The sequence below is a fragment of the Amphibalanus amphitrite genome, unplaced genomic scaffold (assembly GCF_019059575.1).
Source record: "Amphibalanus amphitrite isolate SeventyFive unplaced genomic scaffold, NRLGWU_Aamphi_draft 000580F_arrow, whole genome shotgun sequence".
Taxonomy (NCBI): Eukaryota; Metazoa; Arthropoda; class Thecostraca; order Balanomorpha; family Balanidae; genus Amphibalanus; species Amphibalanus amphitrite.
In genome coordinates, this window is record NW_024882074.1 from 123,602 (window position 1) to 137,089 (window position 13,488).

The window sequence follows — 13,488 nt, forward strand, 5'->3', positions numbered from 1 at the left end:
CAGGTGTTCTCTTTCCACCACAAACCACTGTGCAGCGCGCTCAGAGCTGCTGAAGCATCGCTTTACTGCCTACCGCAGTTTGCTCTGACTACGGCGAGCGGTATAGGCGGTGGGCGGCGGCTGCGGCGAACAGTGGACGACGGGCGACGGGCGGCGAACGGTAGGTATACGGCGCGGGCGACGGGCGGTGGGTGCAGCCAGACGGTGCTGGCCCTGACCCGCAGATGAGAGGGAGAGAGTAGCGCCCCAGGCGATCGGCTGGCCGCCGTCCCGACGCCAGGCGAGAGACGACTGGCCGGCCAGCGCGGTGTAGACAGACAGAGGTTTCACCGTGAGGCTCTCGGGCCTGCCCAGCTGGGCAGAGCAAACTTCACGGGCTAGGGCTATAGAGTGAACGCCGCAGGTAAAGCGCGTTTTAACCTTCAGGCAGTGGGAAAGAAATGAGAAGGATAAACCGGAGGCCAAAGGAGAATGCTGCTCGGTCAGCTCAGCTGTTTGGTATGCGTAACTAGAGAGTCAAATTACTTTTACGATGGCTCGAGAATGAAGACAACAGCTAAGCCCTGAGTACTATCAAGCATGTTTCGTTAATTGATGCGACCTCTCTCTCTCTCTCTCTCTCTCTCTCTCTCTCTCTCTCTCTCTCTCTCTCTCTCTCTCTCTCTCTCTCTCTCTCTCTCTCTCGCTCTCTCTCTCTCTCTCTCTCTCTCTCCCTCTCTCTCTCTCTCTTTCTCTTTATCCCAGCTCACTCTGACACCCTACACCAGACCTCTCTGATCCGGTCCACAGTCCACCGGCACACGTCAGCGCGTATTACTGCGACAGCATTACACCGAATTAAGGCGACAGGTATAGGTGCGAACGGACCGGCGCTCTCCGACGAGCAAAGTCCACTGAGTGCAGCCTGGGTGCGGCCGTCCGCGCCGAGCTGTGACCCGCGACTCATTCTTATCCAACTACGGGGCGGATAAGGCGGCGACTGTTGACCATCAAACAGTCCTCGGCCGGGCGGCCGATAGAACAGTGCGGGCATCGGCGTATCAAACACGATGTTTGGAGAGGACCGTGCAAACGTACTGAGACTGCATGCGGGCGAGACGAGGGTGGGAACTAGCGCGCATGAGAGATTTTGTTTCAACTTCAGAAAGCTGGCAGGTTTTTCAACTTTCCACTGTAATAAGACACAGTTTGTCATCTAAATCATTTAGTTTTGCAAAAACAACAATGGGGCACGTCAGACCCGCCCTTGTGACCGGTTGCTATCTCAGTCTCGGTCCAGTCCGCCTTGGTTACCACCGGTCGGATGGAGAGACTGCGGTAGACTTCGTCACCTCACGAACCCAGGAAACAGTCGGGCCGGCCGTGACACACGACCGGCGCCGAGGCAGAACCGTGCTCCTGGCCGCAGCTCACGAGTCGCACGCCACTGCAAAAACTACGCTCACTCTCGTTTCCTCATCGTGTGCGAAAGCAAAATATTGCTTCGATGGACCTCACACGCAATGTCCGCTTAGGTAAGACCGTCGGCTCTTTCTCCGCAGCACTTTCAAACCTCAATTCCGATTCCGAGGAAACGCAGCTACCTACGTTCAGGTGGACAAAATACTATGAACGAGCTATGATGTCAGCAAAAGGCAGCGTCTTCGCTAGGTGCCTTTTTATTGAAAGGAACTACCAAGTCAACGCAGTTGAGCATTTACATTTTGCGTCGTTAGGGCAACCTTAAATTCCATGTTTGATTCCTGCACACATAAAATCTTAACCTGTAATGCTTAGCAGTGTACGTACTCGCACGTCATGCTAACGTTACCCCAATGTCGTATTTGGGCGCTAGTTTTTCGCCTTCCCACGCACTTGCCGCTAACTTGGATTTCCTCGTGTTTGACGTCAGGTTCCTTATCATGTCGGTAGTATTTCCGAGCCGTTTCCTGGTTCAGTAATCGTCACTGGCTGCAGTCAGCTCGGATTGTCCTTCGTCGCACACGGGAGTTTGAATAATGCATGCTTCCTCCTGCCAACCGTTAATTTCGGTGATATTAATGCGCCGCTAGTGATATCGTAACCTTCTTGATTTTGCCACATTGATATGCATCCACGCTCAAAACATGCGACAATTTCCTTACAGGAAATACTTGCATTGCATACTTAACGTCATTCTAGTCACCTTGACAATCAATTACGTCATTCTCATGTGAAATATCACATCCTATTTTAACAAAATCACCGTCGGTACAATTCTTGTCTAGAAAAGTGCCATAGCTTCTCACCACTCTGATCCGCGCACAGCTCCGCCTGCTGCACAGAGTCTCCCACTTCAAAGAATCCGGTCACATCCGGAGCCTCGTGGTATACCCGAACGAGCCTACGTCACCCTCGTCTACGCCGTTTCGTCCGGTGCCAACTGCCAGCGCCCCTTTGACCCACACGTGACCGGGTGTGGCGCAACCCGTTGGCACCGGAGCCCGTTTTCGGGGTGTTTGGCCCCCGACGGTCGCGCATGGCCATTGTTCCTCGGAGGCTAACCCAGATATTCGGCTGCCAAGAGCCACATAACGGGCTGTTTTCGATATGGCGCTTATGTCGGCCACAGGAATAGAGCAACAGCGTCATTCTCAGGGGCAGCGTTGCCAAAACGTGTGCTGCCACATGGCGATATTTGTTGTTACTTGGGCTGTGAGTCGTGTTGCATGTGTATAGGTGTGTTTGTTAGTCTAAAGAACGACACCATGCGGCTCGGTTAGCGAGAAGTTGTACCCGGTCCCAGTATACGAACAATGGCAGCCCCTGACGGTAAAATGACGCTCAGCGGCCGCCAAGCTACCTGTCGGATTTCGCTCCGTAAGCAATGCTGTTGCAACGTTCTGACATTCTCCTGTTCCTCCTCCCACCATCTCGGATGGCCAAAGAACTCAGCTGAGAGGCAAGAGAAAGTCGTAGGTACTTACAAACTGCATCTCAAGCATACAACTGCCCAGTATAATCTGCCAGACGAAGCGACAAATACCCGCGATAAGTAACGGTGCCTTCGGCAAAAACATACGGATTTCGAGACCTTGGTTATTAGGCTCAAGCCTTCATAAGGGACGGACAAATCGAATAACTGGCAGATAAGTCTGGTAAGTGCGTGTAGCTAAGAAGCCTGCAGGGGAGTTTGTAGCGCCAGAGGAAGCTCACCAAGACCACACCGAGGACCGCTGAGGTGGGTAACTGGGCGCGGTGGTTGCCGTCAGCGTGTCGAGGTTGCGGTACCGATGTGACCCGGGGCACCGACCGCGGCGCCCGGTCACTGCGCCCACCCAGCGACCAGTCTCCTTTCACTTTCTCTTTCCAGCGGCTGGCGGCCTTGCTCCACATCATGGGACCCCGGCGCGAGCCTGCCTCTCGCGGTACCCTCGGGGTCATGCGCGGCGAGCGCCCCAAGAGGCTGGCTGCCGTCACGCGCGTCTGATCGTCGGGCCGCGGTGTACTGAGCTCACCGGCCATTGAAGATCAGCCTGACCTTCTGAGAGAAAACGGCTGAGCGACGGTGAAATTGGAATGCATATGCCTGAGGAACGATTGGATCATAGCCGCCTGGATGCTATCGCGTCGATGCGGGTCGGCCTTGGAAGGTAGAAATAGGCTTTACAATTACTTGGCTTGCTTTTTACAAATTTGGGGTAATTCTGATTATGATAGGACATATGTAGGTACCTATAACAAGTCCCATTATGTTGTGTTCGCAAAATGCCCCTCCCCGACTGACCCAGCTCTTCATATGATGCATATAATGTTGACGTGAGACGTTATATGATATAAACGTGGCATAATGACTACCTAACCTACAAAGTGCTACGTTTCGCTGAATATCTTTGCAATACATACTTGTGGATTAAGCTTTTCATGACAGTTTTTTTTGGAACGACGGAATTGGAGGGAAACATTACGTGTCTCATTCATCGAAGCAACAGTTTGCTTTCGCACTCGTTGAGAAAACGATAGTGAGCGACGGACGGGGAAGTTACGGCTTTTGATGTTTCTTTTCATTGCCAGCTAAAGGAATCTAGATATAGCTATCACCCTTCAACAATTGAATTTCTTAGACAGGCTGTTACTCGAACCCAGCCGTTTCGCACGCGTGAGCGCATTTCTTGCACATTCTCGGCGGATATTGCATTCCGAGCCACTCCCGATGTCGAAAGGAAATCGACTTCTTACTGAAATCGACCGCTGCTGGCTGTCGCCGCATGACAACAGCCACCGACTCTGGCACAAGCCGTAAGGAGAAAGGAGGCATGGAGAGAGGGACAGAGGGCGTGGAGAGAGGGACTGAGCGCCAGCGCCGGGAGCGTCACTTTCGCCGCTCGCGCCGGGCCTCAGCGGGAGCCGGGTCCGTTCCGTTCCGGCCCTGGCCTTAACCGTCGAGCGACAGCGGCAGGCCCGAAGCCGCTCCCTGGCCTTGGGGAGCAGGCTCGATCTCGCCGGGCCAGGAAGGTAGCGTTCCACGGATCGAACTGCAAGCCGGTCCGCCGATTTTCAATGAAATTCGGCCGTAAGCCTCTTCCGTTGCTGCGGTTTCCGTACTCGCGAGTGATTGAAATGCCAAATGATGTGGACATATGTGTATTTGGACACAGTATACAGTTGCATCAAGTGACAACTCGCATCGCCCCCATAGGAACACCAGGCACCGACAAGGAAAAATACAATAAATACACGCCCAAGCTCTCAGATCTCCCAATCGCACTCAGCCGCACTCAGCTCTCTCAAATACTCAACAAACATGCACATCTCTAAATAGAGGGCCAACAAAAAGTCGGCACTGACTCATATAAATATCTCCTTAGTAAGACAGGACGAGCAACGGTCGGAGAACTTGTACCAGCTCATGAGGACGCAGCGGGTCGACGGCGCAAACTGGCGTCGACGTCGGCCCGCTGCGTGCGGCACAGTTTATCACAGCATGGCTCGCCCCTTCATCACAGCCGAGTGCGGTGGGGGATCAGTTCTGGGCGGGGGTGGCGGCGGCGGCGGAGGCGGCAGGGGCGGGCCGCGACCGTCGCAGCGCCGCCGTGAAGCCGCTGGTGCCGTCGGGGCCGCGCGGCGCGCGCAGCACGTGCTCCTGGGCGATGAGGGAGCCGCGCCGGTCGCCATCCTGCACGCCGGACGCCTTTCGGCGCTGGATCCAAGGGCAGGTGCCGGGCGGCGGCGGGCCGTCGAACGACGGTGGGCTGCTCTTCTTTTGACGGCGCTCCGAGGCCGGCTTGCCACCGGCAGCCGGCGGCTTGGCGGCGCTCGGGGCGGCCGGCGGCGGCTTGGAGATGGAGGCGCCGCCGTCGGGCAGCAGGCGGATGTCGGTGCTGGCGAACACGGAGCTGCGCCCGCCGCTGGGGGGCGACTGGCGGCGCGGCACGAGGCCAGCCGGCAGCGGCAGCAGCGGCGGCGGGCAGCTCAGCAGCGGCGGCGGCTGGCTCAGCAGCGGCGGAGGGTGGCTCAGCAGGGGAGGCGGGACGCTGAGCAGCGGCGGCGGGTGGCTGAGCAGCGGCACACAGCCGTGCGGCGGCGAGTTGCGCCGGGAGCCGGGCGTGCTGCTCAGCTCGCCGTCCGTGCCCGAGATGGAGCCCCGGCTGTCCGAGTGGGCCAGCACGTTCTTCTTGCGGCGCTGGCGGCGCTTCTTCTGCGCATCCGCGGCGATGACGCCCAGCAAGGCGCCGCTCGCTGCCTCCTCGGCGATCTCCTCCTGACGCGACTTCTTCTTGTTGCTGACCTTGCCGATGGGCAGGATGTGCATGCCGGCGGGGTCGGTGGGATCCTCGGCCGTCATCGTGTCCCTGGCCCTGCGCGCCTGCTCCTGCAGGTCGAACTCGACCACGGCGCAGTTGACGTTCTCCCAGGCGACGTCCGGGTGCTTGTTGAAGGCGGCGCGCACTTCCACGGGGATGTTGCTGCCGGGCTTCAGCACGCGGATGCTGCTGATGTCCCCGCACGCGCCGAAGAGCTCCGACACGGAGGCGATGGTGGGGTTCTGGAGGGGCAGGTTGACGGCCACCACGGTGCGGCTCGTCACCGTCTCGTCGTGCTCCGGCAGCGGCTGCAGCCGGCGCGCCTTGGTACCGGCGTCACTGAGCTCGATCTGGTCGCTGTGCTGGAGCGCGTGCGCCACCACGCGCCAGTCGCGGCTGATGTGCTTCACCCTCTTGAAGCTCGAGATGAGCTTGACGCTGACGAAGCCCTCCTTGTTGCGCTTGACGTGCTTCAGCAGGAAGGCGTCGCGCAGCAGGTTCTCGTCGCTGAAGTAGAACTCAACGGCATCGACGATGGCGCGCGTGACGATCTCGTCGGGCGGCTCGAAGGCGTCGGCCTCGACGCCGCTGTCGCGGCCGTCGGACGAGGCAGCCGACGAGAGCAGGGCCGTCGGCAGCGACGACTCGTCGCTGTCGGAGGAGACGGACGAGCCGCCGGCGGCCGGCGGGCGGGCGGGCGCCGCGATCGGCACCGGCTCGCTGGCCGGCGGCACCATCAGCACGGGCTCACTGACAGCCATCTCGGACAGACTGCGCGCGCTGACTGCTCTCCCGGCGGTCACACACTCGACTGCTGAACGGGGAAAGCTGGCGGCGCGACGCGGCGACGGAGAGAGACCGGTCGGACGAACTCGCCAGGCTCTGGGACAGCGCGGTCCCCAGCCGACAGACAGCGGGGCTCTCTCCGGTCCGAGCGGCGGCAGACACTGGCTGGCGCGCCGTCGACGCCAGACTATATAGCTATCGTGACGTCACCGGTGACGTACCGCGCCGCTCGGGACGCCCGGCGACGACGGCGGCGGCGCAGCGTGGCGACCCGGCCACGTGCCCCGCGGCGCCGTCGGCGGGGGCGCAGGGGCGCGGGGCGAGGGAGGGGTCTTTGTAACCGTCACCTGACGGCGCTGGCACCTGACAGCTGAGGTTTTTAGGCGTTGGCGTCCCCAGAACGTGCGGTCTAGGCCCTAGGACTGACACGAGAAGACCAGTGCGGTTAGTTAGATTGTGTCGCTACTGGGTACTACGAGTACACGAGTCAGTATGTTTTTTAAAGATATATTAAGTTCGATTCATTCTAAAGAATGTATTTCATTCATTGGCTCTCGATATTCGCTACATTTCAAGCCAGTATAATGTTAAAAACTGATATTACCCTTTTACAAACTATTGTAACCATGACGTCGTTTTTTATTGCAATGAATAACAATACAAATTTATTTATATAATTGAAACTAAGGTACTTCGTGTACACACCTACCTGCATGTAACGTAATTTGAGCGCATACGTAGGTTTACAATGACAATTTTAGGACAATCCTTTGCGCGTTTTGCAGTAGGTAGTTCAAGCCAGGCCGACCCGTCACTCGAATTATCTTTTTAAGTTAATTTGGTGACCTGGCGTGAACTGGCTATCTGTGAGCTATTGTAGCTAAGATATTCGATAATGATTAAAAGTATGCAACGATGTGATAAAAGCGGAAGGGCATTTCAACGCTGCGCAGTGGGCACCACTGCGCAGGCTAAAGGCTTGCCTGAATGTACAAATAGCCTGCCATCTAACTTTAGACTTCCGATCTTGGTAGAGCGATAACAGAGAAGTTATCTGACGTTGGATGAATAAAACTGGATGTCGTTCATCCAGCGAGGAATGTTCTACTCACCATCACACTGCAGTCTTGACTGGTCATTCTTCAATGTCCGGAGAACAATGGAGCCAAGCCAGATTACTATTACGCAACGGTGAATGTTTCTCGACTTCCTCCCCAGTCCGCTGAGATCGTCTTCTACCGCTGCGAGTGATCACGACCTTCTGAAGGACTCTGATCTGCCAGGAGCAACAGCCTGGATCAACATTTGCCCGGAAACAAGAACAGGTTTGGTCGAGTCCCGGTGAGGTCGGCTGGACCCATGCCCAGGAAACTCGTCAGCGGGCGTAACTCCGCAGTCCGCATGACATCCCCAAAAGACACATTGAGACAGATCCATGCCACCAGCCGCCCACAGTCTCAGAGGTCCTCCCAAATCCCAGGTTGAAGCAAACATTTGCAAGGTAGAATCAGTTGCTTATAAATGCGCCATGGGTACATGCAAACCTTTTTTGCAAATTTTGCTTTATGCCATTGTCGTTACTCGTTGCGTTAAAACTCGCATTAATGATCCCACATTTCGACTTACAAGCAGACATTCACATCTCTTTCATTTTGATGCCCAATTTCCATTTTTTTGTGCTTAAAGACGTTCAACTGGACCTTATCTAAAACAATTGCCAAACAAACTTTTAAAGAATCATTTCCAAAACCGATTTCTACCACTACAAAGCGTCAGGTTTTCAGAGTGCAGACCGGAGGCACATCCTCCTGTCACTTGTGTGACAATTTCTTGGTCCCTTTGACGTCAGCAGGGACCATTTGGACACCAGACGGCGCATCTCCGGTCGTCTGACAGCGCAGTCTCAGCCGTGGACGAAGGCGGCCGCCGCTGACGTAGGTTCTGCCCGCGGTACAGCTGGCAGAGCCGCGCGGCGCCCGCGGGATCGCCCGAGGCAGTGCGGGTCGGCCGCCCGACCACGTGACTGACCACGTGGCGTCTTGGCGGCCTGCAGAGCGCCCGAGGTCGCGCCGTTGCATCTCTGTCGGTCTGCTGCTGTCTGTCTGGGGGACGGGTGAGATCTGAGAGCAGGACTGCTGGTAAACTCGGCGCCGGGCCAAACTGGGAGCCACGCAGGACACAAAGGATTGCCGCTGGTTGTTCGCCAGTGATTACTCGGCCCGCGAGCATCGCTGTATTTTCTAAGAAAGCATTCAAATTTAGCATCGTTAGCATCATCATCATCATCATCATCATTTATTCTTATGTCCATCCATGGTAAATGGCTTTTCGGGACAAGTGTCAAAGTACACACAAAGATAAAATACACATACGAAAGCTAATAGTAACACTAAAATGCACAACACCCATACGGAAGCACAAAGTATATGTTTGAAGACACATTAGTGACACATTCATATCAGTCGCGTTCCCTCAGCCAGTCTCTCGCTCTTTTGCGACACAGCGCTGCTGAGCGAGCCCCTGTCACACCGGCAGGGGCGCGATTCCATTGGGCGGGCGCGCGGGAAAAGAAAAACTTCCGCGCATGTTCACTGTTTACCCTGGGAATCTGCAGGGCACCAGCCACAGCGGATCTGGTGTCCCTGGTGGAGACATCGGATCGGTGCACAATGCCCTGGGTTACGTTGGACGGCGCTTGGGGGTGATTAAGCAAATAATGCACCTGGACCTGTGCAACATCACGCTCAGTGATCATTGAGTCAATGGATGGCCAGTTCAGGTCTACCATCAGTGGTGATACATGGGCAGACCGTCTGGTGCCCTTCACCACCTGCGCACAGTGGTTGATAACCTTTTGTAAACGGTGGCGCTGGATCTTGGTACACCCGGCCCACACCGTGGAACAATACGAAATGTGTGGAAAGATCAGCGTTTCTACTATCATTTTTTTCACCATTTCGGGCAATTTGCCGGTCATTTTTGATAGACCACCGAGTGTGGCATAGCAGCGCCGCACCACGCTTGAGACGTGAGCTTCGAATGTGAGTCCTCCGTCTACTGTCATCCCCAACACTTTGACTGTTGGAGAAGGTTTGATAGTTGCATTGCCAAAACGAACCGATAATTGAGACGGAGATCGTCTTCTGGTAGATTTGATAAGAGTTAGATCAGTTTTGTTGGGATTGATTTTCAAACAATTTTCATCAAACCAACTATGCGCAGTGGCCACGGTGCTCTCAACAGTCGCTTGGAGTTCCGTCAAATTATTGGACAATCCCTGGTGCAAGAACTGCACATCATCGGCGTACATCACAATTTTTGAGCCATCCATATAAGACACCAAGTCATTTGTAAATACTAAAAATAAAATTGGTCCTAACAATGACCCCTGAACCACCCCATGAGTAATGGGTAGCGTACCTCCAGTTCCACCTCTCACAGACTGCCTGCGACCGCCCAGCCAATTTTCAAACCAATGAGTGTCAATCCCGTACCAGCCGAGCTTCTCCAGGAGCCGGCGATGCTGGACGCTGTCGAAGGCCGGCTCCTGGAGCATCATTTGAGCCCAGCTGCAGTGGACATTGCGGAGCTGGAACTGTAATTTTTGGTGTGGTGGCAATAAGTGGCAACATGGCTTTTATTGCTACATATGTGAATGTTGCTTTATGATTAAAATTTGAATGATTAATTGATCTAAAAGTGACCTCTCTTCTCTTAAAATCAGGGATGCGGAGCCGGAGCCGGAGTCGGAGCCGGAGCCGCCGGAGCCGGCATATTTTGCCCGGAGCCGGAGCCGGAGCCGGAGCCGTGAAACAATATAGCCCGGAGCCGGAGCCGGAGCCGGAGCCGCCAAAAAGGGGGCGACTCCGGCTCCTTTTTATTTTTTGAAGAGGAAAAAAATAATTGACCTAGTTCGGTTTGACAGTACAAGGCAGTAAAACATATGGTACTATTGGCCTCAAGATAAGGGCCCAGGCTACCTGTAGTTTTGATGCGGTGAATACCCTCACCCTCGCCACAACTCGAGTGGGGGTGGCGCTGGCTAGGAGGAGGGTTGCACTCGGCCCGAGTTGTGGCGAGGGTAAGGGTATTCACCGCATCAAAACTACAGGTCGCCTGGGCTCTTATCTTGAGACCAATAGTACGTCATGGGCCATCAAGTGAATGAAAAAAGCCGAATATCCCCAGCATCCCACAGTACCCAATCAACTTCCTGTTTACTCCTCCCCCCACGTCTGCTGCATCCCCAGAACATGAGGACCGGTCATCAGGTGACGGCCATTGTTTTGAAGCCAGTGCAGTGGACTGCGACTCCCAGCACCGTCTCTTCCCCCCACCCCACCCCCCAATGCAGCCCGAGACGGGTGTCAGCTTAAGATGGTTCAGTGAACTCCGATTCGCGGCGACTGCGTTTCCAATGCCATCGCTTCCTAGTCCTTTGTTCTGCCAGTTCTTTCCGAGATGCGTTTGCGCGGGGACGTGGTGAGCCGGTCATGGCAAAGAGTAACGCGTATAACCAATCCAATTTTTTTCCACCCGTATTTGATTGATTGCATAGGGGATGTACTGAGTCGGAGCCGGAGCCGCCGGAGCCGGAGCCGCCGGAGCCGGACCATTTTACTCGGAGCCGGAGCCGGAGCCGGAGCCGCCATAACATTTCACCCGGAGCCGGAGCCGGAGCCGGAGCCGATTTTTTCTCCGGAGCCGGAGCCGGAGCCGGAGCCGTCTAAAATTTCCACGGCTCCGCATCCCTGCTTAAAATACTTCATTTCCCTCCTTTCGATGACGCTCAATCGGAGCATGTCAGTCAATATGCATGCTAATTAATTCACCGTTTGTAACGTAAGCGGCAATCCCCAGTGGCACCCTTCCGAGGGTTTTAAATTTCGTGTTTAGCTGATCTCCGTCGACAAATGACATTTAAATCCATCCGAACGTCAATAGCTTCATCGCAAACAAACCCTTTGGTGTTTATATTGAAGTGACGGCCTTGCAATGAGCTCTTTACGTTATAAATAACAGCGAAGGCAAACAACGTCATCTTATTTCTCAATCTTCTTCATCTTGCTGTAATAGCCGAGAGGTGACTGGTGATCTGCTTCTGAACATTCTCTCATCGACAGCCTCTTCCTCTTGGCTACAGTCCTGTCGGCGCCCATTATAAACAGGCTATTTTGGCCTCAACGGGCTGGCATTTTGACATGGCTCTCTCGTGACCAGCACGCGTCTCCCCTCCCCGTCGTACCCGTGCCCCCGGACGTCGCCCTCGACGGTCTCTGTCGTCAGCGGAGGGTCCCGTGCCCAGCTGGGTTTCCCGGAACCCCCTGCCCCCCCCCCCGCCGGCCCGCCCCTGGCCGATCGCCAGGGGAACTGGGCCCGGGTCCGACCGCAGGATGCCCCCAGCTTTTCACTCGCTGCAAGGACGGGGAAGCCCTGACTCCATACAAAACTACTGTTCCACCCACATGGAGGTGTCATGCAGAGATGCGTGCACTGAGCAGACCGTTTCCGCCCACAGAGATACGGAGTTATGCGGGGAATGTCGAGTGCGGTGTACGAGCGGATTGAACGGGAATGAACGGGGAATGCGGCGTTCATTGCGTGTTCGGTTGTAACAGCCCGTGCGCGGGAGATGAGTTGACAGACAGAAAAATCAGGGGAAGGCAGGGATTTGTTCAGTGCTCTGATGACGCCGTACCCCGTAGACCTTTTGGCTTGTTGTAAAGAAGCGTTTCATCTGCGACGAGAAGGAAGGCACATTGTATGCATGTATGTAGAATGTACATACTTGTCTAATTCCCTCAATGAACTTGTCAGTGCCCTGAGGTGTCCACGACATAAGCGTCATCACATTCCTATCAAATTATAACGTCATTCAGTGCACATTCAGAAAGCTTTTGCGAAGTAAATTTATCCCTTGTATGATAAAGACTCTTATACAATTATGCACAAACAACTAAACGCTTTATTCCATTCAGTTCACTGGGTGCTTTCAATTCCAAGCATCTTTTTGCCTGTTTAGGGCAGTCAAAATAAAACACATTTCTACTTTTTAGATGCAGATCCTAATTAAGATTAAGTTAAGACTTATGTGAATTTACTGCTCAGTACTCGTATAGCTCATTCAGGTAATTAACACAATTTTATGATACCATCGTGCCTGAAATACAAACGTCTTCTTTGACAGCGGTTATTGGGACGGCTTTATTCATGATCTGGCCTGTTTATGGACGCTTACAGACAGCTCCAGCGGATGCAACTGCCGCGATTCGTTACCTTCACTTAGCCGGCCGGATGCTGCATCTAGATCGGGACAACAATGGCTGGGCACGGCCGGTTCAGCACGCTCGGCAATGAGACTATGCACGGTGCACTGTCCTGGCGTCAAAACAGTCGCCTCGCCGCATCACAGTTATTTTGTTGGCCGCCAAGGCGATTTACAAACGAACTAGTTGATGCACGCAACGCATCATTCCATTGCTTTTGTCATGCTCCTCCGTGTAAGTACCAGACTGGAGTCACCGCGAGCTTGCGCGTGAATTGTGGATTTCAGACTTCTGAGGTGCCTTTTCTGCAGGTGTTTGGCGAGTCTGTTCTGCGACGGGATGCTCTGGACAGGGTTTGTCCGGAGGACATGGCAGCTTAGTGACCGTCTCAGCCCGCCCAGCCCATTTTTGCCTCCCATCGTCAACTGACTGCCACTGTGAACTCTGTAGGCGAAAATGACTGCACTGCAACTGACCCAGCGCAAAGGAATACGTTTATGCCATTATTCAGATCACGCACCATATCTCATCTCTCAAAGATAAGCCAAAATGACGAAGCTAGCTTTTTAGCACAGCAGGTTACCCTGGAAACACTTTGGACTAGGTTCAGGCGGCAATGGCGCCATATTCTTTCGAATGGAACTTTCCTGTTATTGATCGGCAGACGCCAATGG

General features: G+C 54.6%; 1 protein-coding gene across 1 annotated transcript; it reads right to left on the reverse strand.

The window, feature by feature from the left end:
- Positions 1 to 4,586: 4,586 nt before the first annotated feature.
- Positions 4,587 to 6,792, reverse strand: LOC122394220 (la-related protein 6-like). The gene has a single exon (XM_043390954.1). It carries the CDS (start codon positions 6,521 to 6,523, stop codon positions 4,982 to 4,984), a length of 1,542 nt encoding a protein of 513 aa, XP_043246889.1. The 5' UTR covers positions 6,524 to 6,792; the 3' UTR covers positions 4,587 to 4,981.
- Positions 6,793 to 13,488: the final 6,696 nt, after the last annotated feature.